At 40.6% G+C, this 24,642-nt stretch overlaps 1 protein-coding gene across 5 annotated transcripts in view; it reads left to right on the top strand.

Annotated features, from left to right (window-relative positions):
* Positions 1 to 1,409: 1,409 nt before the first annotated feature.
* PRDM5 (PR/SET domain 5) overlaps positions 1,410 to 24,642 on the top strand; it is a 208,299-nt gene continuing 185,066 nt past the window's right edge. For 2 of the 5 annotated variants that reach the window (XM_060654272.3, XM_060654275.3), the window contains exons 1-2: positions 1,411 to 3,448; positions 24,440 to 24,523. In XM_060654272.3, the coding sequence (XP_060510255.1) occupies positions 3,356 to 3,448; positions 24,440 to 24,523 (177 nt within the window). In that variant the 5' untranslated portion in view covers positions 1,411 to 3,355. Of the gene's footprint in view, positions 3,449 to 24,439; positions 24,524 to 24,642 lie in introns of all 5 variants that reach the window. The other 3 variants (XM_060654274.3, XM_060654271.3, XM_060654273.3) reach the window with 2 other exon arrangements.

The following is a 24,642-nucleotide window of genomic DNA, read 5'->3' as shown; positions in this document are numbered from 1 at the left end:
TAATTAGAGTTGACTTTAGGCATATCCATGAAGAAAATTTCCTCCAGAACCAAATTTGAAAGTAAAGGGAAATGTTTTTTTAGAGTCATTTCTCTTGGGTCAAAATAGTGCAATATTTTCTAGAATAAGTAAATCAGGTACATGGTAGTACTTTGATGTCAATATTTTTATTTTCTTACTTATTTTTTAAAGACTGGACTTAAGCTCTTGATATAAAGCAGACTTTTAATTTCCCGTTTTTCAAAGATGATACTGAAAGGTCACTTTCTAGCTTTTAAAGTTCTAAGAAATGACTCATTGTACAACTACGGTCTTACAGGATTCAAAATCAAATTTCCGGTCAGTATTATGCATTTTGATTTGGCAAACATGTATCCTTTTTTATGTCTTGTAATAGAGATTATTATTAAGAGCTTTTTATTACTGGTTTCCATGTTCTAGGCAGTGGATTTTCTGAGCACTCTATCACATAGGTAAAAAGATCATTGCATTATTTAACGAAATCTACTGTTTGTGCCAGTTGTAACAAAATCTCTGGCAGAGATTCATAAAAGATCTGGAAAGCTTATTTAATTAATTTCAGACTTATCTTTACATTTATTTTTTACTATTTATTAATTAGTAGAGATGCCTACGTTCAGAAAGATGAACATTCTCAAGCTGACAAGTTTGTTCCCCAGAAACATAGCATGCAACCAAAAGGGAGCTATGCCAAACCAGGGTCATGAGTGAATGAGGGTTGTGTCAGACCAAGACCAGAAAACATTTCTTTTTCTATCTAATGATCAAAAGCTGTGGAAACTTCTGTGCCTAAAGAGACTTGACAGAGCTTTTGACTGAAAAGCCAGTGTGGCTTAAGGGCCAGAGCTGAAAGACTGGGTCTGACAAAGAACTGAGTGAGTGCTCTGGGGAAAATGCCATGGGCCACCCTCTGGATTGTGATCTGGTCCAGCTGGGCACAGTGGACCTGGTCTGGCCTGGTTATAGCACTGGTTTAAAGAACCCCAGGAAAACTGACTTAGTCCAGATTCTTTGGGGCACAAGTGAAATTTAGTCTCACCATTCATTCACTAGTTTGAAAAATCTCGGATTAGCCTTAGAATTGACTTTTAATCAAGACATATTTACTGAATACCTATTATGTGTTTCAAGGCCATCTAATTTTAAATTCCCTTCAAGTAAACTGTATTTATTTATTGATTCATCTCCTTCCCCGTACAGAAAGTTAGATAGTATCTTCAACGGTAGGTCAGAGGGATCAAAACTCAGAATGATTAAGGCAATGTTCTCTGATTAAGGCATTGTTCTTACCCCTGACAAAGCTACGCTTACATGTTTCTTTTTCTTTAAAGTTTTGTTTTGTTTTGTTTTTTAACATTTATTTATTTTTGAGAGACAGAGACAGTGTGAGCAGGGGAAGGGCAGTGTGAGAGGGAGACACACAATCCAAAGCAGGCTCCAGGCTCTGAACTGTCAGCACAGAGCCCAATGTGGGGCTCCAACTCATGAACCGTGAGATCATGACCTGAGCAAAAGTTGGATGCTTAACCTACTGAGTCACCCAGGCGCCCCTACCCTTACATTTTTCAAAGAGGATCATTTATTCTATTATTTAAAATCTCCAAATATTGTTATTATATTATTTTAATAAAGTTCTTCTACTTAGGAAATTAGGAACTGTTTGTGTTCCAAGGCTTTTCTTATAGTCTCCAAGAAACAGAAATCATTTCCATGGTTGTGCATTGGTAACAACAAGCCAACAGGCTCAAAATGGAGTTACTTATGCTAAGTCCCATGTTACCAAACTGAGATGCAACTTAATTAGCTTTGGCTCTTCTAGAAATGTAATTTTAAACCAGTTATCAGGAGTTGCCTGATGACCAAGCACTAGATCTGCCAGAGACATCTGCCATCACTTAAAAGAAAGTAACCTTGCAACAGCCAATCTGCTTTTTTGTTTGGTATAATTTCCTTGTTCCTGCTTCCTTTTACCCGTAAGAATTTTTCATTTAGTACAGCTTCTCTGAGCTCTTTTCTATTTGCCATATTGGATGCTGCCCCACTCATGGATTGGTGAATGAACCCAATAAAATCTTTAAAATTTGTTTAGTTGAATTTTATTTTCTAACAGTGTGGTCTTTAATGTTATCAAAATTATTATGATTTTTAACGGTTTACAAGGAACATCAAATGGACTCCCAAAGACCTCAGATTAGAAAATTATGAAGACCATCAAAAGAAATGAATAGGAAACTCCTAGCTTGTCTTAAAGGGAAAAACAAAACAAAACAAAAAAACAACCAAACGCCTTTTCAAATTTCGTCTGAGCACACTGCAATACCTAACTTTATAAAAAACAGTGAAACAAGACTTTTGTCATCCTGCGATACTGGGTTCTGCTGTTTGGGCTTTCCCTTCTCCCATCTCCTCGGTTTATGTCTGAAGATCTATCACAGGTCTGGTGATTTCCAAGCAAGAGAGGATTCAGAAATGGTGTATCTTGTGAAGTGTAAGCACTTTCTCTGGGTTACAGCACCATACAAGAACTAGTTTCTACTGGATTTAAATATTTAAATTGTTCGAGACAAATTTTGAATTAACTTGAAATGGATTAGTTGCAGACTGTGTACACCCCCGTTCCCTGTACGTTAATCACCATACTTACTGATCCCCTACGAGTTCAAATCCCTGAAACAAGCATGAAAAAAACAATGCAAGAAGGACCCAAATTTCCTAGTCCTCAGGGTTGGTTTTCAGTAGTCGGGCAATAAGCATACTTTCAGAGTCTGGAACTCCATAAAATTGTTTTGGAGGATGCCCCCAGCTGTGTCACGGACCATTTCGTTTTGCATCTAAAAACAGTACAATTTCCCAACTAGAACTAGTTCAGCGCGGCAAAACCCAGAGCTGGACAAGGGCGGGTCTCGAAGCTGCGGCGCTGGACGCGGGGAGCAGGCTGGTCCTCTCCCTTCGCCGGCCTCTGGGTTTGAGGCCCCGAGGTCAGCTCCGCTCTCGGCTCCGCGCCCGGCGCGGGTGCGAGCCGCCAACTTCGGGCCAATCAGCGCGCGGCGTCTCTGAGACCGCAGCGCCCCGGCCCGCGCCCCCCGCGCCCCCGCGGCAGCAATGGCAGCAGCGGCCGCGGCGGCTCCGGGCTGAGCCAGACCCGGGACTAGGAGGGGCTGAGCCGCGGGGGATCCTGGAATCGGCGGGGAGGTGGGGATTCTGGGAGGAAAACTCCATTTCCTCCTTCCCTGCCGGCCTCTCCCCTCCACCCAGCACCCCAAATTTCGATGTGTCTCCTCCCGGGCGCAGAGCGCTGGTGCTGAGCGAGGCGGCGGCGGCCGCGGCCGGGAAAATGCTGGGCATGTACGTGCCGGACAGGTTCTCCCTGAAGTCCTCCCGGGTTCAGGACGGGATGGGGCTCTACACGGCCCGCAGAGTGAGAAAGGTGGGTGACCCGGCGGCAGCCTGCGCGCCCCTGCTCCTGCCGCGCTCTGTGCGCCTCCCGGGGTCGCCCCTCCTCAGGGCTGGGGGCTCTGCGGGCGTCCCTGCCGTCGCCCCTAGCCGGGGCCGACCGGGACCCCCGCGGGAAGGCCGGGGCCGACGGGGCGGCCTTCGCCTGCCGCGTCTCCCGAGCGGGCAGCGCCACGTAAGTGCCTTCGGGGCGCGCTCTGCTCTCGGCCGGTCCAGGGGCGGAACTGCCGCGGGCCGCCCTGCACCAAGAGGTCTTTCCTTTCCCCTGCAGGAAGTGAGTCCGGATGGAGCCTCCCTCTTCCTCGGTGCTGGGAGTGAGCTGCGTCTTTGCGTTGGCGGAGCCGCGCGTGGGCGGGTGTCTTCACAGGCGCGCACGCAGCCCCGCCGCCGCCTTTCTTCCTTTAGGGTGATTGGAAATGTGGTCGGAAGCGCCTCGCTCTCGCTATAGGGTTTGGGAGGGGGTCATCCCGAGGGAAGCTCAAAACAGGTTTTGGAATCTCATTCACACACTCAGAAGTTCTTTCCTTGCTTCCAAAATGTGTTGTGTGTATTCTGGGAGGTGACAACTCGATAATCGTAGAATCTCTGATCTTTTTTTCTCTGCCTTTGCATTTTCTCTGACTAGATCTCTCTTTCCAGAAGTTTAGAGACAAATGAGCAAGGCAGGCACGTTGCACTATGCATGGGGGAATGGCCTGGAAATGTTGGATGTTGAAAACAAAGGCCTAGGAGGAGAGATAACTGGAAAATTACAAACTTTTGGATTTGATGAGACACGTGTTACAGCCATTTCACAGGATGTGTACAATCTGGAACCACAAAGCCAGTGGTAAAATGCCCAGGGTAAGGAGAGCCACCGTTTATTGAGCAGATACTTTGTGTCAAGGCCCCTTTCTGGAACTTTATCTACATTAGTAACGTCATCAGCACAGCTCCCTTGAGAACAGTATTAATCCTCATGTAAGAGACGAAAAAAACCAAAAGTAATGCACAGTTAAATTTCGTGCAGAGGCTTCAAACCCATGGCTTCTAGGTCCAAAGCTCATGTTCTTTCCAGATCTATCCCTACCAAGTTCACACTCGCACCGAACAGATATTTTGAAAACGAGGTTTGGGCAAGAGCAGGCTTGTTTAGGAAAGGTATGCTAGCAAGAGGGTCACAGAATGCACCCAGAGACACCAGGATGCCTTTCATCTGAGTATAAATCAGAAAGGGGGAAGAAAGATCAGTGCTTCAGAGGGCTTCCTTGACAACATGACCTATAAGCATCTCCCAGGATAAAACTGGAAGAAGCCAACCCCATACTTACTTTTTCAAATGGGAGTTTGGAAGAATGCTCAAAGGTACAAACCAGGAGTAAACACTTTATCTGAATTTGAGATGAACTGAATAGATGTTTTTGTCAAATAGGTAAATGTCAGCATCCACATTCGTTCAAAGCAGAAGTTGAAATTCTGCTTTTAATCCTTTCTCACGGCATCTAGAAAATTCCCAAATGTATTTTTCATGAAAGTGTCAGGCCTAAATTTAATTAATTAAAAAGTAAACACAATTCTTAAACATTATTTTGTTTATTGTTATTAATAGTTATAAATTAAAAAGTTATACAAATAATTAGAATTATTACATAATCCCTATATTGTGTCTTATATTACTATTTAGGCTTTAGAAACAGCTAGCCAATGTACTTTCTTTTGATATTTTTATAAATTCCAACTTATTTTTCCATGTATTTAGTTATTTGGACATTTTTTATTATTTTTGGATATAGAATGAACAGCTTCCCAAATCACCATATGTTAGTCTATTTTATTATTGCAGTACTAAATAGACACTTATCTTTTCCTGGCTCTTACAATTTCAACATGTAAAACACAGAGTTTTTCATCCCGATCACATCTAGAATGCTTATCTATATTTCAAGTGAATATGCAGATGTTTGCATTGAATTCAGATGTCCTACTATTAGTGACATAATTTAGTTATGATCACAAGATACTCAATCAAAAGGTCATCAATCATGGACAGGTTCACTGATGCCAGAAATAACCCTGAATTAGTTTTCAGTTCCTTTGCCTTCCAAAGGCTGAGGACGAAGCTGAAGCTGAATAGCAGATTTTAGCTGAATGGTAAAGTCAAAGCTGAATGTCCTTACCTGTTTGTGTGTAGTTTCTTGATTATTAAATATTTCCCACGTTACCTTTAATGGGCCTTCTGGCCATAAGTCAAGGATCAAGGGGTCTGAGAAGACTGTATTTCAGCAAAGACCTTAAACTTTTCATATTCCCTATTCTGAATAAGTTTTGGAATATATCACTTTATATGTTAGAAATAACAAATTTTTGTCACACTTTTATAACACACATGCTTGTATAACACTTCTGTTTCAATAAAAACAAAAAAACACACACAAAAAAAAACCAATTGCAGGGCATCTGGGTGGTGTCCAACTTCGGCTCAGGTCACTATCTCGTGGTTCATGGGTTCGAGCCCAGCGTCGGGCTCGTGTCTCCTATCTCTCTCTCTCTGTCTCTCTGTCTCTCTGTCTCTCTCTCTCTCTCTGCCCCTCCCCTGCTTGTGCTGTCTCTCAAAAATAAATAAATAAATAAATAAAAGGAAGAAAGAAAGAAAGAAAAAAAAAACAATTGCAACTAAAGCCATCTATTGATTTCAAATTCATAGAAGCTAATCCAGACTGGTACTGACATTGTGGGATCTTTCTAGAGACTCCACTCCCTCTACATTCATCAGGTCAATTTGATTTTTTCTTAACAATGGGACCCCTTAATCCTTTTTTAGGTCCACTCCTTTTTGTGCAGTGTTTGCCAGAGTGAGTTCCCTGCAATAGAATCACCTAATGCCTGGCCCCACCTTAGCCCTATTAGGTTTTTCCTTGGCAATAATCTATTTTTGCAGGCCTGAGCTTGTGCTGTCTCACAAGCTCTCTCTCTTTCTCTCTTTCTGTAGAAAATTTTCATAGTGAGAATAAGATGAAAAGGAAGGACCTCCTTTCCTTTTCTTGCCATTATGGAAATTAGAGGTTGGATGAAGAGAAGGTCCTTTCGTAGCTGTTTCTATGTAAGCCATGAATTGTTCTTGTAGAAAGAATGGATGAGACTATTGGAAAGCCCTTGAGTAGAAAAAGGAGACCTGAGTTCATTCAAAGTTATACACATTGCAAATTGCTAATAATTAGAATAAGGTGGACACTTCTGGGGTGCCTGGGTGGCCCAGTCGGTTAAACACCCAACTTCGGCTCAGGTCATGATCTCGTGTTAGGGAGTTTGAGTCTGCATCAGGCTCTGTGCTGACAGCTCAGAGCCTGGAGCCTGCTTTGGTTTCTGTGTCTCCCTCTGTCTCTGCCCCTCCCCTGCTCATGCTCTGTCTCTCTCTGTCAAAAATAAGCATTAAAAAAAAATTATAAAAAAAATTGAAACAGTCCTTTAAGGGCTAGACCTTGTGACAGGCCATATTGCAGACAAAGGAGTTGTTTATTTTTTTTATTTTTTGTTTTTTAAGTTCATTTATTTTGAGAGAGACAGAGACAGCATGAGTGGGGGGAGGGGTGAGGGGAATCCCAAGCAGGATGTGCACTGTCATTGGGGAGCCCAGTGCAGGGCTCGAACTCAGGAAACTGTGAGATCATGACCGGAGCCAAAACCAAGAGTTGGACGCTTAACCAATTGAGCCACACAGGTGCCCCATAGGAGTTGTTTAAATATTTCCATTGAAGCACCACCTTACACAGAGGACACTGTCGGGTCGGCAGCCTGAAAGTGTCACACACAAGCGCACAGTATGAATTTTGGGTTTTCTGTTTACTGTGTACTTGTGTATGCTATCTCATTTTATTGTACAACAGTCTTTGAAGGCTTATTATTATCCCCAGTTACAGATTGCACACTTGGTGGATAATTACTTTTTGTCAAAATGTTTGCAATTGTCCTTATGCTGACGTTTAACTTTTTCTTCTTTCCAGTTCATTCTTCACTAGCAGGCTAAAACTTTACCAGATCAGATATGTAGTTATTTTCCTTTATATCTAGAAGCCCTGTAACCTGCGTAAGCGTAGTGTAGTTGAACTGGGCTTATATTTTTAAAAACAACCAAAGATTAACAGGAAGGCTGAGGAAAAGCTGAAAAGGAAATAACTAAATATAAATGAAATAAAATGTCTCTCCCAGATTTCTGGTCCCCTAATTCCAGTAGAAGCAGTAAATAGCATTGCCGACACCTGTCTACACACCAGCAACTGCATTGACCCCCCTGGGAAGCTCTGTTCCTTGCTCCCTTCCTTCTCAATCTTGTGCTTTCTTGCCCAAGTGGCTCCTGAGTGCCATCCTGTGTCCATGAACCCTAGGGCAGTGTCCCACTATACTTTGCCTTTCTCATGAACAAACACGTGTTCCTAGTTCAAACTTCGTCAGATACCGTAGGATTTTATACACAACTACTTTTCTGGACAAAACTTATTGGCAGTGCTGGGGTATGCGTTTCCTGTTACTGCTGGAACAAATTATCACAAATTTAGTGGCTTAAAGCAATATAAGTTTATTATCTTATGGTTTTGGAGAATATAAATCTAAAATGAGTGGACAGAGTGGTTCCTTCCAGAGTCTCTCGAGTCTACCTCCTTTCCTTTTGCAGTTTTCTGGAGGCTGCCCACATTCCTTTGGTCATTCCTTTGCTCTATATCTTTCCAACCTCTGCTTTTGTGGTCACATTTCCTTCTCTTACTCTGACCCTCCTGGCTTCTCTTATAAGGACCCTTGTGGTTGGATCGGGCTGACCCAGGTAGTCCAGGATAATCTCCCCATCTCAGGATCCCTAATGTAATTACATCTGCACAGTCTCTTATATCAGGTAAGGTAAAGGTAGCCTACAGATTCTGGGAATTAGGATGTAAATATTTTTGGTGGGCCATTACTATCTTACCTGGGCTCCAAATTATAATTCTTGGCCTGGATTCTGTGGAACGTGTTACGATAACTAACTGGGGTGAGTTGTTCCCCACATACTGATCCTGATAAAATGTATTCATTGCAGATCTACCATGTTGATGAATATAATGCCTTGTTTTCAGTATTGATTCTGGTGAGATCTTCAGAGTTGGCATGCAATAAAACCCAAATGAGTGGTTCCCTTACAAAAAGGAGGAAAAAGTATGTTCATGGGAAGTAGAAAAAGAACTTCAGAAGTAAGCTAATGTGCACATTCTTATTTTACAAATGATGACACCAGAGCCCAGAGAAGCTTCACATGGAGTCTTGCGGCTAACAGCTGCCTCTCAAGCTCCCATGTCTTCCGTGATACCAGCGCCCTCTCTTTCAAACCAAGGCAAACACTTTGGTTCTTTTTGAGGGATTTGCAGTAGAGACATTCAATGAGTCAAATCCCAGTGAAAAATACCTGAAGTAAAGTTCAAATCTGAGTTTATGAAAGTTAAGATAAGCTAAAAAACAAAAACAAAAACAAAAAAATAAGTTGTATAGGGTTAGAAAACCATATGGGAAAGAGGTACCCTGAAAAGTAAAGTAAGGGAGCACCTGGGTGGTTCAGTTGGTTAAGTGTCCGACTTTGGCTCAGGTCATGATCTCGTGGTTTGTGGGTTCAAGCCCCACGTTGAACTCTGTACTGACAGCTCAGAACCTGGAGCCTTCTTCAGATTATGTGTGTCCCCCTCTCTCTGCCCCTCCCCTGCTCGCACTCTGTGTCCCTGTCTCTCAATAATAAATAAACATTAAAAAAATAAAAAAAAAAGAAAAGTAAGTAAAAGCATAGAGGAACAATCACCATGCATAAATGTTAATATAAGGAGATGAGCTTTTGCGGAATAAAGTGTTTTGTTGAGCAGCTTGGAAGGTGAATCTCATGAAGAAACAATGGATCTTTATGCTAGAGCTAGAATTCTGCCAGTGAACGTTTGCTTATATTTCCTGGTGGCTGATGATAACTAACCTGGAAACATAATCAGAGGGAAAATCATCACCATTGATGCCTGCCATGTGTGCTACCTCTTTTCTGTTTACACATTTATACTCTAGGATAGAGACTCAAAGCAGCTTTGTATATCCTGGTGTTGTTACAGATTTTAAAATATATAACTAATCCACTTAAACGGATGTTTTCTCTGAAACTTCACATTTTGTTTTTTGTGTGTGCGATAATAATAGCTGTGGTTAATTTTTTCAACAAATATTTATTGAGCCCCTGAAGTTGTTAGGCACTCACTGGGCTAGTTGCTAGTGACAGAAAGGTGAATGACAGAGACAGTAGTCACTGAATGCATCACACAGTTCATATTCAAGTCCTACCAGAAGCCTGCAAGGTTTATACTGCCATTGTTATCCTTGTTTTATCGATGAGGGGGCTGATTTTGAGGAAAGTTATATTAATAATAAGTGGATTAATTAATTTGAACTCAGATAATTCCATATATCCTTTTCACTGAAAAAAATTTTTTTTCCTCTATACTGATAAAGTGCTGTGTCCATGCTCATATACTACTATCCAGACACACATCAACTCATATAGTTTAAAAAAATTATTTCACAAAAATGAGAAAAAGAGTAAACTCATTTCATCATCCAGCATTTCTCATTCAACAGTATTTAATGGAAATCCCTTCAAGTAATCTACTTTGGCTGTCATTTATTATTTTAATATTTATTTATTTGTGTATATATTTATTTACTAATGTTTTATTTATTTATTTTGAGAGAGAGAGAGAGCGAGGGAGGGGCAGACAGAGGAAGAGAGCGAATCCCAAGCAGACTCTGCACTGTCAGTGCAGAACTTGATGCAGAGCTCAAACTCCTGAACCATGAGATCATGACCTGAGCTGAAACCAAGAGTCGGATGCTTAACCGACTTAGCCACCCACGTGCCCCTGTAATTGATTATTTTTAATGACTGAATATATTTTATGCTGTCAGTGTGCCACAATTTCGGGTCTTTATTTGTTTATTTATTTATTTATTTATTTATTTAAACGTTTATTTATTTTTGAGACAGAGAGAGACAGAGCATGAATGGGGGAGGGTCAGAGAGAGGGAGACACAGAATCTGAAACAGGCTCCAGGCTCTGAGCTGTCAGCACAGAGCCCCACGTGGGGCTCGAACTCACGGACCGCGAGATTATGACCTGAGCCGAAGTCGGCTGCTTAACCGACTGAGCCACCCAGGCGCCCCTATTCGGGTCTGTTTTACATAGTTATTATTCAAGATATATCTTCTTCACCAAAATCTGTCCTATGAATTCAGTAGTGAACAAAATAGAGATTCTGTCTGTTGTGGAGCTTGCATTCTAGTGAGAAGAGACAGAATCTAAACAATGAACATATTAGATAAATTTTATACTCTGTTAAAATGTGGTAAGTGCTAAGGAAAAAAGAAAAAGTAGAGCCGGGTATCGATAACTTGGCAGAGTGCCTGGATGTGGGTGTGGGGATGTTATTATAAATAGGTGGTCCAGTTAGTGCTCACCAGGCAAGGGAGGTTTGGGCAGTGACTTACAGGATGGCACATTTGTAGGGGACAAGCATTCTAGGCAGCAGCGAGAGCAAAGGTCCTAAGATGGGTGTTTGCTTGTTGTGTCCCAGGACAAGGAGGCCAATGAGGCTGGAAGGGAGTGAGCTGGGGCTGAGTACTAGGGGAGGAGGTCAGTTAATGAAGGGAAGCCTACTAAGGGCCACATTTCTTTCTTTCAAGCCATTGCAAAGGTGTCTACTTTTCTTTGAGTCAAATGGGGAACCACTGCCGGGTTTTGACATGATTTGACTTGAGTTTATCAAGGGTCCTTCTGAGAACGACTGGCCACAGGGCAAGTGTGCAACTTAGAAGACTTGTTAGGATTCTGTTGCAGTGATCCAGGTGAGAGATGATGGTGGCTTAGACCAACATGGTGGCAATGCTGGTAGTGTAGTTTGAAGATAGCAGTGACAGAGTATGCTGGTGGAATAAGGGTGAAAGAAGGGGAAAGATCTGAAGATGATTCCAAGGATTTTAGTGTGAGAAATTGGAAGGGTTGTATTGTCAGCCAGCAACTGAGATGGGGAAGATTGTGGCTGCAGCAGGTTTGAAGGGGGAGGATCAGGAACTCAAGTTGTTTATTTTATAAATGTTTATTCATTTTTGAGCAGGAGAGAGAGAAAGAGCACACACATGTGCGTGTGTGCTCGCAAGTTGGGGAGGGGCGAAGAGAGAGGAGGACAGGGGACCTGAAGTGGGCTTCCGCACTGACAGCAGCCCGATGTGAGGCTCGACCTCATGAACCAAGAGATCACGACCTGAGCCAAGTTGGATGCTAAACTGACCGACCAAGCCACCAAGGTGCCTCTGTTTATTTATTTTTGAGAGAAGAGAGAGTGTGAACAGGGGAGGAACAGAGAGAGATGGAGAGAGAAAAATCCCAAGCTCTTGGCTGAGAGTGCAGAGCCTGATGTGGGACTCTAATTGAAGATCTGTGAGATCATGACCTGGGCCAAAATCAAGTCAGACGCTTATCCAATTGAGCCAACCAGGCACCCCAAAGGCATGTTGATTTTGAGGTTTCTGTTAGACAACAGAGAGAGATGTCAAAGAGGTGGTGAGATACAGTTGTTGTACCTGCATATCCTCCTTCCCATCCTTTATGCCACTATTTTCAGCTATTTTATTTTATGGTATAAACCTTACATTTCTGCTATATTCCCTTTTGATCATCAGTTGACTTTTAGAGCAATTAAAAATCAGAAAGATTGTCTTTATTATATATTTTTAACATTCTGGAGCTCTTAATTTCTTTGCTTTTAACTAAGTTACTGTCTGGGATCATATTCCTCATGCCTGAACCATATTCTTTGAACATTTCTAGTAGCATAAGTTGCTGCCAATGAATTTCTCCAGCTTTTGCATGTCTGAAAGAGTATTTTGCTATGTTCTTCAGGTTGACAGCCCCCCGCCCCCCACTACATTATGGATGTTGCTTATTTGTTTTTCTTTCTTTATTTTTTTTTTGGCTTACGTAGTTTCCGACAAAAAGTCTGCTGTAAGTCTTACATTCTGTACATAATATCTTTTTCTTCTGTCTACATTCAAGATTTTTCTACTTTTCTTTGAATTTTAGAAATTTAAATATGTGTCTTTGATTAAAAAAACTTGGTTTTATGTGTGGTTTGATGTCTTTTATTATTTTTTGAACATCCTTGGACATTATCTCTTCACATTTTATTTCTGGTATAATCTTTCCTCTGGGTCTCCAATTACATGTGTGTCAGACCATTTGATAGAATAGTATGTCAACAGCCTTTATATGCTTTGTTCTGCTTTTTCTATGCTTTTTTTTCTTTTTTACTTTGTGTTTTAGTTTAGGTAATTTCTTTTTCCTTATCTTCAAGTTTATTGATTCTTTTCTCAGCTGTGCCAAGTTTCCTGGTGAGTCTGTCAAAGGAATTCATCTTTGATATTGTGATTTCTATTTCTAGTATTTCCACTGGACTCTCCATTTTATAGTTGACATGTCTCAGCTGAAATCTTCCCTATATTCATGCATGTCAACTGCCTTTTCTATTAGGTTATTATTATTATTTTTTAGTTTATTTATTTATTTATTTTGAGAGAGAGAGAGAGCAAGCATCAACGGGGAGGGCTCAGAGAGAGAGAATCCTAAGTAGGCCCCTCACTGTCAGCCCAGAGCCTGATGCTGGGCTCAGACTCACAAACCATGAGATCATGACCTGAGCCAAAATCAAGAGTTCGTATACTTAACTGACTGAGCCACCCAGGCACCCCTCTAGTAGATTCTTTTACAAAGTAGACATAGTTATTGTTAAAGTCCTTATCTGATAAGTCCAACATCTGTGTCATCTCTGAATCTGGTTCCATTGCTTACTTTGTTTCTGAACAATTTTTTTTTTCTCCTTGCTTTTTTGTATGTCATAGTTTTGATTGAATGCCAGCATCATGTGTGAAACGATCAAGAGTGCAGTAAATAGCATTTATGCTATTTACACCTTTTTTTTTTTTTTTTTTTTTTTGGTCAGTCTGGGGATTTGGATCAATCTAGTTAGGAGCTAAAATGGGTTTGCATTATTTTGTTGCTGTTGTTACCTTCAATATATCACAGGCTTTAGATCCTTCTAGAGTTACCTTGTACTGGGGGTGGCTAGAGTGCTCAAGGTTTTTCTCAGTGTTTCTGTTCTACTCTCAGCTCTCTCTCTCTCTCTCTCTTTTTTTGTTAAATGTTCTTGTTTTTATTTTTGATAGAGAGAGAGAGCACACATGAGTGAGTGGGGAAGGGGCAGAGAGAAAGGGAGACACAGAATCTGAAGCAGGTCCCAGGCTCCTAGCTGTCAGCCCTGAGCCTGTGGCAGGGCTCAACCCCACAATCCGTGAGATCATGATCTGAGCTGAAGTCGGATGCCTAGTTGAATGACCCACCCAGGTGCCCCAACTCTCAGCTCTCTTTTGTCCTTGAATGCCTAAACCATAGAGGGTTTTCACCATGCTGCCTTGCTCTTCCCCTTCTATCAGTAGTAGACCGCTATGTATTGTTTTTTGAGATTCTCTATCTTGGTCCAGCTTCATTCTTATCCAGGGTTTATCAGTCTGAGCCCTGGGAGTTGTGCCTTCTCAGCATTCCTACCTCTTCTCCATAGGAGCCAAACTTTCGCCTTGTTTTATTTGGTGTTTTGCTGGGGGAGTGTTTCTTGTCCCTTCCGCAAAGGTAGGAGTCCTCTGATGGTTGTGGTATAAGTTCCTGAGCCTGCATTACTTCCTGCCCTTCTTCTAGCAGCAATGGATCTTTATTTGTGTTCTAGAGGTGACAGTGTGCTGCTTCCCTTGCTGTGCCTAAAGGCTTTTCCTTAAGTGGAAGAAAGGGCAGGGCAGGAGGTGTGGAGTGTTGTGTCATTCTTGTAGCGTATGCTGTTTCGCTCCTGCATGCTTGCATCCCTGAGGGAGACTGTTCTCCTGTCTGTCCCCCAATCTTTCTTGTATGGGAGATCTTTGGAGAAGACTCTGCACGTGTGTGTGAACTCTGCTTATGTCTGGGGCTTCCACTGGTTCTGTAAGGGCAGGCTGTCTCACATGTACCTTTAGCTGTTAAAGCGTTAGTTGATTTCTTACCTGCTTGTGTGGTGACTGGCGGCTGTGCATTCTGTGATCTGTGGCAGCAGCTAAGCCAGTGCTCTCCTCAAGAAAAGTTAGGATTTTGTGGTTTATTGGCCTTTCGGATTGGTAGGGTAGGAGGGATACCCTTTTCAAATCCTTGGTGGATATTTAACTTAAGTTTTAAAATTAATGGCATTTAAAAATATTCTTACTTATTATCTTTATTACTTAATAAATCTGTCCAGTATTGAAGGAGAGGTTTTAAAATCTCCCACTCTAGTTCTTCATGCACACACACAACACACACACACACACACACACACACACACACACACACATACACATATATATATATATATATGCTATATGTATTATATAATACATATGTATTTTGGTGAAAAGTTAGTTAAGTTTTTAATTATTTTTTAAAAATATACATAACCTAAAACTGGCCATTTTAATCATTTTTTATTGAAATATAATTAACATACAATGTTATATTAGTTTTAGGTATACAGCATACTGATTCAACAATTCTGTACATGACTTACTACTTACCACGATAAATATAGTCACTACCACTGTGCAACTTTACTACAATATTATTGACTATATTCCCCATGCTGTACTTTTTATCTCCATGACTTATTTTATAACTGGAAGTTTGTGCATTTTTAGTATTTTTAAACTTCTCTTTTCTCCCTGTTAGATCTTCTTCATGAATGTATTTTTTATTACTATATAATGTTCTGCTTTATTCTGTTTAGTGCATTCAGCCATTAATTTAATTCTTGTCTGATATTGACACTATTGCCTTTCTTTGTCTACCCATTTAAAGTCATTTTTTATCATTTTGTTTTATCTTTTGTAATCACGTAGCTAGATTATATTTCATAATGCAATATTACAATCTCTCATTTAATGAGGAATTTAATTCCTTCATATTTAGCATAATAGCTGATAGAACTGATTTCATTCTTGTTGTCTTTCTTTATTCTCATTACTTATTTTGTATTGTTGTAACTTATTTTTAAATTTTCCTTATTTTGCAGTCTGTTCAAGTCACTGTTCATTCCTTTCTTTCTTCTGATTACTATGTTAGTTATATTCTTTTTCATTAGTGATTTACTTTTTCCCTCTTTCACAATCAGATGGATATGATTTTTTTTGTCTGATGCCTAGCACTCAACTATGTTTTCCCACAAAAACACACAATTTCTTCTACAAGATGTCCCATTTCCCCTTTCCTTCCCTCCGCCCATCGCCCACCTTCACCCCAGCAGCTTTTGGGATGCTTTTGCCTTCCTGTCATCCTTCCCCAACAGCCCTTAAGTTTGGATGAAATGGTGTGTTATTTAATAGAATTTCTTTTAAGAGTATATCCCCGTTGGTTGAAGAGTTGTTAGTTAGAGCCTATATAGCCTACACACTCTGTTAGTTGTTAATTTTGTGTGTATACACACCAGCTCCTCCTTTTCTTCTGCCATCTTCTTTCCTTTGCTCTGGTTCATTTTTTAGTTAGAGACTTTTTTGTGATTCTTTTTCTCATCACCATGTGGATAATATGCTCTTTGAATCTGTGTATATCATCAGGTAGCTCTCCTTCCACCTGACTGTAAAGGACTTCCTGCTGGGTAAGTGATTTTCAGGTTATTGCATTTCTCTTTCAACTCATTCTCTAAACATATTTAGTTGGAAAATCATGTTTCTTTTTTCACTCTTAAAAGTGTGTTTTGTTGTTGTTGTTGTTATTGTTATTTTTTTTTGAGTGCTCTACTTGAATGTCCTTAAATTCCCTTATGTAGTTAAGGTATTTCTCTTAATGATTCTGCCTCCTGTAGAAGTTCTATTTTACAGAGTATGGTTCTCATTTTTCTGCCTGATTGTTCTCTCTCAGGCAGCTGGGCCCCTTTGTTTAGGCAGTCTGCCTTGGTTGTTTTGTCAAAGCCTAAGAGCGGTAATTAGAGAGCCCTCTGTGATGTCAGCCCTTCCCTATAGGCAAGGGGTCTCTGTCACCATGAGCCTGCCCGGGCAGATAGGTTGTCAGTTCCCTGTTCCTTTGCTCTCTTGTCTCCTTGGACTTTCCTGGACTGCTGAGCATGGAAAGACTGTGGGCTGTGGCCCCCTCCCCCATCTCTGACTTTCAAACGTTTCTCAGCATTCCCTAGTGTCCGGTCCTCAGCCCTCTTCTGCTGTTTTCCACTTTATTACTAAGTCCACTGGAGAGAATGCCTCACACCAGTAACTTGCCAGAGCCTAAGGCTTCACTTATGTCCCGTTGACTGTACATGCTAGTGGCAGTTGTTTTGCTCAAAAGATGAAAGTAGCTTAGGGTTGGAGATAAGGGGAAGGTGGTGCGTACAGGTCACCATATACTCAGAATCTCTTCTTCCTCACAGTTCTGCTGCATTTCCCATTTTGCATTTATTTTATAAGGGACTCATTTCATAAAGAATGATTCTGTTATGTCTTGGGCACTGGTGTGTTTCTTTTCCTTGACATTCGCTATATCAGCTGAGAGTAATAGGGACAACTATAGGAATCTGAACCTTGGGGATTAAGTTCTCCCTATAATAAGAAGTTGGCACTTAGGCATTTACTGCTATCAGTTCAGTGGCTTAAAGTGTTGGGGTGGAAGTCTTTGTGTCCTCTTGGCCTCACGATGGCTGCTTTAGCCCCAGCTATCATGCTTTTATTATCAGTGGGGAGAGAGAAGAAGTAACCAAGGCCCAAGGGTATTCTTGCCAGCTGACTTAGCTCTCATTTAAGAGCCTTTGTGGTAGGTTCATACAATGATCTTTGCTTGCATATTGTTAGCTCTCTTCCCTATCTAAATGGGAAGCTGGTGAGTATAGTTTTTCTACCTATGTATATTAGTACCCTCAACAAAAGGTCAGCATTCTAGTACTAAGGAGTATGGATATATAGCAAGGCAACTTGCCTCTGCTCAGTCACAGTGGGGAAAGAAGATTAGATATTTTTCATCCTGAACTTTTTAGAAACATACTGTGTTGAAGGCCTAATTGTACTATAAGAACAACACATGAACAGGAGTGTAACATGGAAATATAATTATGTTGTAAGTGGGGACCCTAGACTCCTTCTGTGAAAAATTGTCATTATTTCACATATGAATGACTCAACTGCAGATTGATTCACTTTAATATAATTTATTTCATCAATATGTATATATTTTTTATTCACTGAGGCATTTCAAAGTAAATTACAGACATTATGACGATTTTTTCCCCTCAATATTTCTGTGGAGGACATTCTCCTAAATAGCCATAATATCATTTTAACATCCAGCAAAAATAACAGTAATTTCCTAATGTCATCTAATTCCAGCCCATACTCAAACTACTCCAGTTGTCTCCAAAGTGTTTTTATAGCTGTTTGTTTTGAACCAGGATCTAATCAGGGACCACCTATTACATTTGGTTAGGTCTTTCAAATCTTTTAACAGTCTCCCTTTTCCCATTCCCCTTTCTGAAGAAATTAGGCTAATTGTAGAGTATCTCACAATCCGAATTTATCTGATTGTTTTCCCAGGACTTTATTTAATGTGTTTCTCTATCTTCTGTATTTCTTTGAGTCTGGAAGCGGGGTATAGATTATTTTACCATTTTTTTTTCTGTTAAATGAAGTGACATATTAAATGCTTTTCTCTACCCTCAGGATACTTTTGACATTGTAGTAAATAGTGCCGTTTTAAGCAGTAGGAATTGCACGAAGTGTCCACCTCCCTCTCATCTGTGTTTTAACTGCGTGCTTTCTTCCTAGGAAGCACAGATCTTCCCAGGTGCTGGATGAGAGACAGGGCAAGGGGGAAGAGGTCTGGGTGTGTTCCCTTGCCCTTTCACCCTTGGAGGTGCCTGGAGAATTCAGCAAACACCCCTCTTACATTCCTATGGCGGACACTGGGGAATGAAGGGCTAGGTTGGTTTACTAAAGACTGCATTTTGGCAGGGGGTGTATAATGTCTGGTTTTCCCACTGTTAGTAATGCCAACACTGTTAGTAATTTTTCCATTTAAAGGGACTTGTGCTTAATAAGTAATCTGTGAGCTGACACTGTATAAGTACCTATTTCACTATCAACCTTTTACCTAATGGTCTTAGCCATTATCCATTGATAATCCTTGCCCGAATCAGTTACGTTATTAGAAATTTAAAAATGGTGATTCATTCAAATAAACAGTTCTCCTTTATTTATAAATTATCATTCCTCTGTAAAGAAGAGCTTTCCCTCATTATTTGCTGTTATCTGGTTGTCATGAACTAGGGTATTATTGAAAAGGTAGGGCAAAATGTTAGTTCTTTCTCTCTATTAATTTTAACAAGTTGTTACCCTCTAATGAAGGCAAACAAGGTTTAATTTTCTCAGGCAGTCATTAAGAATTTACCAATGTGTTTTAATCAGTTACACTTTGGTTCTCTTTGATTCTCAAATTGTTCTCTTTGATTCTCAGATTTGGTCTTTGGAGGCTGCTCTTTCTAGTAGAATTCAAGACCTGGAAGGAATCTTAGAAATCAGCTACCCCAAATCCCTAAGTTTTATAAGTGAGGAAACTGAAGTTCAGAAGTTTGTGACATCCTATTTTTTTTTAATGTTTATTTTTGAGACAGAGAGAGACAGAGCGTGAATGGGGGAGGGTCAGAGAGAGGGAGACACAGAATCTGAAGCAGGCTCCAGGCTCTAAGCTGTCAGCACAGAGCCTGAGGCTGGGCTTGAGCTCACAGAGTGTGAGATCTGACCTGAGCCGAAGTCAGATGCTTACCCGAGGAGCCACCCAGGTGCCCCTGTGACACATCCTATTTTAATGGCAGAGCAGGGATTAGGATTGGGATCTCTTGAAGTCTCAGCTACTGCTTTTCCCACTGTTCTAAGAGAGATATTTGCAGTAAATCTTGCTTTCAACTTCTTACTAATACAAGCAAAATGAGAAAAAAATAGCCCATATTCGTAATCATACATTTTTTTGTCTATTAAAAGTTATTGTTGGAGCTTCTAGGTGGCTCAGTCGGTTAAGCGTCCGACTTTGGCTCAGGTCATGATCTCACAGTTTGTGAGTTCAAGCCCTGAGTCAGGCTGTGTGCTGACAGCTCAGAGCCTGGAGCCTGCTTCTGATTCTGTGTCTCCCTCTCTCTCTACCCCTACCCCACTCATACTCTGACTCTCTCTCTCTCAAAGTAAGTAAACATAAAAAAAAAATTTAAAAAAAGTTATTGTCTAGTCCAGTGGGTGGCAAATTGAATAGATTAATTATCTGCTTTATTTAGAAGCAACAAAGAAGCACCGTTGTAGGCTGGGCATTGGACCAGTCTGAGAGGTGAGTTTGCCTTGGAAAGTTTGCTGTCTACAGGTTGAATTTGTCTTGCAGTTACATTTTATTTGATCTTCAGTGTTTTGAAAACTTGGAATTCATTGCCAGCAGAGAAAAGTAGTCATTTCATGTATGCATTTGAGTTGTCAGCTTCTCTAAAGAATTTGTGGATACGTAGCGACATTAGGTTCCTGTTGTGATATAGCAACACTCAGTTGGAGTGGAAAAGCTTACGTGGGCATGGCCTTCCAGCTTGCCTCCAAATCACTTCCCAATGTGTCCTTTACATTTTTGTTGTTGGATGTCTGATGTTCTGCTGCTTTCCTGCCTGACCTTGTAAGCATTGGAGATAGTGACCCCTGAAAGAGCTTGAAGTGAAGAATTCTAGGAAAATTCTTGCAATGAAGGTAACATCAGTAATGTAGGCATACGTGTACAGCAAAAAAATGGGGGAGCTGACAGTTTTCCTTTTGCTAATGATCTTCAGGAGCTTAATCACAGAGAGTAAAACCAGTGATGACAAGAAGTCGGCTCAAAAATTTTGAAATTCTCAAGAAGATAGTTTGAAATATTGCTTTCCTTCCTGTCATTAGTTATGAATCCCACATATGTATATATATGCATATGTATATATAATTTGTATTATAATGAATCATATGAAAAATTTTCACTTCACAGGTTGGAAATGGTCAAATATTGGCAATTTCATGTGGTTCAACTAAAAGAAAAGTAATCACATATATATGGGGTGTGTACCCCAAATCGTCCTTTCACAGGTGTGTTTTACCCAAGCAGGTTTGAAGCCCACTGAAGTAGAAGAGGCTTACTCTTAGGTTAGAATTCCCATGGGAAATGGTTAGCAAATAAAGCAGGATATGCAATAAAATTATAATTATAAGAAAGTGCTGTTTGCATAGTAGAAACAACAAGGAACACGGAGTTAGAGAAGGGGTGGATAGCAGTTGCTAAGATCCTTAGGGGAAAGCTTCAGAGTGAGAGGTAGTCTAGTAAGTACAAAATTTTCATCTAAAGTCAAATATAAATTGTTTTAATTATCTGCAGTGTTTCATATCACAAGTACTATGGATAATTAAGAGTTGGCTATTTACAGGAATCTCATATGATCTTGGGGCACCTGGGTGGCTCAGTTGGTTGAGCCTTCGACTCTTGATTTCAAATCAGGTCATGATCCCAGGATCATGGGATTGAGCCCCGTGTTGGGCTCTGTACTGAGCATGAAGCCTGCTTGGGATTCTCTCTCTCTCTCTTTCTCTCTCTATTTCTCTCTCTGTTTCTCTCCCCTGCTTGCATGTGTGCTCTCTGTCTCTAAAATAAAAAACAAAGAGTTGGCTATTTACATTTTTGTAATCTTTTTAAAAAAAGGTTTTTTTTACATTTATTTTTGAGAGAGAGAGAGAGAGAGACAGAGAGCGAGTGGGGGAGGGGCAGAGACAGAAGGAGACACAGAATCTGAAGCAGGCTTCAGGCTCTGAGAGAGCTGTCAGCACAGAGCCTGACACGGGGCTCAAACCCACAAACCGTCCGTTCATGACCTGAGCCGAAGTCAGATGCTTAACCGACTGAGCCACCCAGATGCCGCTGCATTTTTGTAATCTTTCAGCTATAGAAACTCAGGTTTATTTGATCGGATCATGCTAACATACTCACGGCATACTTACAAATTTACCTCTCCTATGTATGTTTTTGTGTCAGTGTTTTTCAAACTGGATAGCAAGCCATTAGTGAGCTGTGAGATTAACTTATTGGGTGAGAACCAGTATTTTTTTAAAAAGTGAAGTAAAGTAGAGTATAAAATGTTGGAGTGTGTTGTACAGAGTAAGGGTAGTATCGTTTTAAGAAATTTATATTTTAGTTTTATATCTGTGTTTCTATGTGTATGTGTGAATATGCCAAGCTGAGATGCAAAACGTATTTCCTACTATGGCTTGAAGAAAAACCAGAAAGCCATATTATCATAGTTTGATAATTGAGTTTATGATAGAGTTCACTATTAATAGTGAGGCTTTAAATTCAGAGTCCTGATTCTTATTTTGAATTTTCAAAGCACTAAGTCTTTTAATAATCTTATTAGACATGCATCCAAGCAGTCTTTTAAACTGATTTCCAGTACATTTACCTGGGTTTCTATGTCTCCTCTTCAGTCCTTTGAACACTGCTGAATTGATGGATTCAGGTTTTTTTCCCTCCAAATTTGTACTGCAGAGAGAAGCTGACTGGCTAGGTCAGCTGCATTAGAAACTGTATACTTAGATTATTACCTTCTGCAATGGTTGGTAAACACTAATACATGACTAGACGGAGTGAAAAGATGAATGAACTACATGCATTAATACCAAATCCTCAAAGTTACTACCAAAAGCACACCTTATTTTTTGGTCTGTCTTCCAGATTGGCTTTAACATCAGTCCGTCAGTTTCTTCATTCAGTTCAACAGTCAATGTATTGAGTGACTGCATGAGCAAGGCATGGCCCACATGGCTGCTAAATGTTGTAGTTAATGGAAAGTGAGAAGGGAGGTGTGAGCCAGCCTGGGCATTGGGTCATGCAGTCATTGTCAGGGTTTTGAGTGGTGGTGTGGTGGAGTGGACAGTGCCTGAGCAGAGTAAACCGCTGGTACCTAATCCCTTCTCTGATCTTCACTAGGTGATTGACCTTAATCAAACAAGTTATTTAAACTGTTTGATTCTCAGTGTCCTCCATTGTTAAATGGGGAAATTCCCACATAGGATTATTTGGCGTGTGGCACATAGTAGTTCAGTATATATCAATTCCCCTCCCCTCTTCTTTCATTTCTGATACAGCTTTTCTTAACTGCCATTAAATACTGGTAAGTTCCCACGTTGAGGTGAAAAACGATTAGTTTTTAAAAGAAAGCATCTTTGGCGCTGTTGTGTCTGCCTGAGAAGTGATGCTAGTATGAAGTGGCTAGTGAGGTCTGGAAGGATTGGGGAAGCAGGGCTGGCTTCCAGCCTCTGAAATTTGCTCACTGAACTTTATATCACTATGTTGTAAATATACATTTTTCTTTTTTTTAATGTTTGTTTATTTTTGATAGAGAGACAGAGCACGAGTGGGGGAGGGGCAGAGAGAGAGAGAGAGAGAGAGAGAGAGAGAGAGAGAGAAAGGGAGACACAGAATCTGAAGCAGGTCCAGGCTCTGAGCTGTCAGCACAAGAGCCTGACATGGGGCTCAAACCCACAAACCATGGGATCATGACCTGAGCCAAAGTTGGAAGCCTAACTGACTGAACCACCCAGGTGCCTGTTATTATAAATAACAGTCTCCCTGTGTCTTTGGTGTGTTTGTGCTTGGGTTATTTAGGATTATAATCTTGATTTGAGCAATCTGTGTAGCTGTTTTTTTTTTTTTTTTGTCCTTAAGTTAACATTCAAGAATAGGTCTTCTGGCCTCTGCTTTTTTTTTTTTTTTTTTTTTTTTTTTTTGTAGGTTTTCAGGATCTCATTTCTTTGTTTGTAAGATGAGGGGCTGGGTTAGTGAGTTGTAATTCTTTTAAGCTTTAACCTTTTACTATTTCCAGAGTTAGGTTTTCTGTTGTTCATTAAGTAATTTATATTCCTCGAAACATTGCTTTGGTGGTTGTTTTTCCCTCCAGCAGCATTTATCAGAAGTTCTCCTGGAGATTTTGTTGGATTTTTCTTGCCCTTAAGAAGGGATGGTTCTACTGAAGAATAGGCACCGGCAGATTTGGGGGACTCTCACAGAGGCTCTATGTTTTCTTTGCACACATTTCTACAGACTGTCTGGCTGGACAAACTCAACCGCACTCCAAGTCTCTCCAGTCTGCTTTGGTTGCCTTAGTTGAGAAAACAATGTCTCTTACCCTGGAACCTGCCTCACGAGTAAGTGCAGGGGCCAGCCACATGTGCTTCACACCTAGGAACTTGTCAAAATGCAGCTCCCCACACCCAACTCCCAGAGATTCTGATTTGAGTAAGCCCAGGATTCTGAATTTGGAACAAGCGTCGCTCTTGATTCTCATGCCAGGTGGGCTTCAAAGCTTGCACTTTGAGAAACTGGTGCACAGTGTGCTGCCTTGGCTGTTTGAGAGATTGGCAGGGCAATTTAAACTTTATTTATGAACAGTCTTCCTCTGAGAATGCCAAGCCTACTTCCTTCTTGTTCATAATTGGGATGAATTTGTGATTTTTATGGAAACCAGGTGATTTTCTGCCTGGTGGGCTTGTCTCTCAAGGCAGGCAAAACTCAGTGCTTGTCATTTTAAGACCACTTGCCAGAGGCCTTGTCAGAATTTGAATGTTGTGCAATTTAACCCTTTTATGTTGGCTCCTGTGTTGTGGATTCAGGCTCTGAAGCTAAAAACAGATTAAGTTGGATTTTAAATATGTAAATATTTTGTGTTGCGTAAATTGTTTAATACTTTAAATGTGTCTCAATCATTGGGCATGAAGGTTTGGAGAGAAAAAAAATTCCAGAAGAGAAATACATTTATGTTAGTAACTTCATTATTGTACTAACTCCTTTTCAATGTAATCATCACTACCCAGGGTGAAAAGTTTGGACCGTTTGCTGGAGAGAAGAGAATGCCTGAAGACTTGGATGAAAATATGGATTACAGGTTGATGTGGGAGGTGAGGATGTGATTGTTATTTTAAATATTTAGTGTTTCTCTTTATACTATTTAGTGCAGTTATGAGGCTGAGTTAATAGGCATTGATTCCAGTTGACTAAACACTGGAATGTTTTGATT

This window comes from Panthera onca, chromosome B1 (assembly GCF_046562875.1).
Source record: "Panthera onca isolate mPanOnc1 chromosome B1, mPanOnc1 haplotype 2, whole genome shotgun sequence".
Lineage (NCBI taxonomy): Eukaryota > Metazoa > Chordata > Mammalia > Carnivora > Felidae > Panthera > Panthera onca.
Note: the sequence above shows the minus strand (reverse complement) of the source record. Positions and strands in the feature narration are given on the sequence as shown.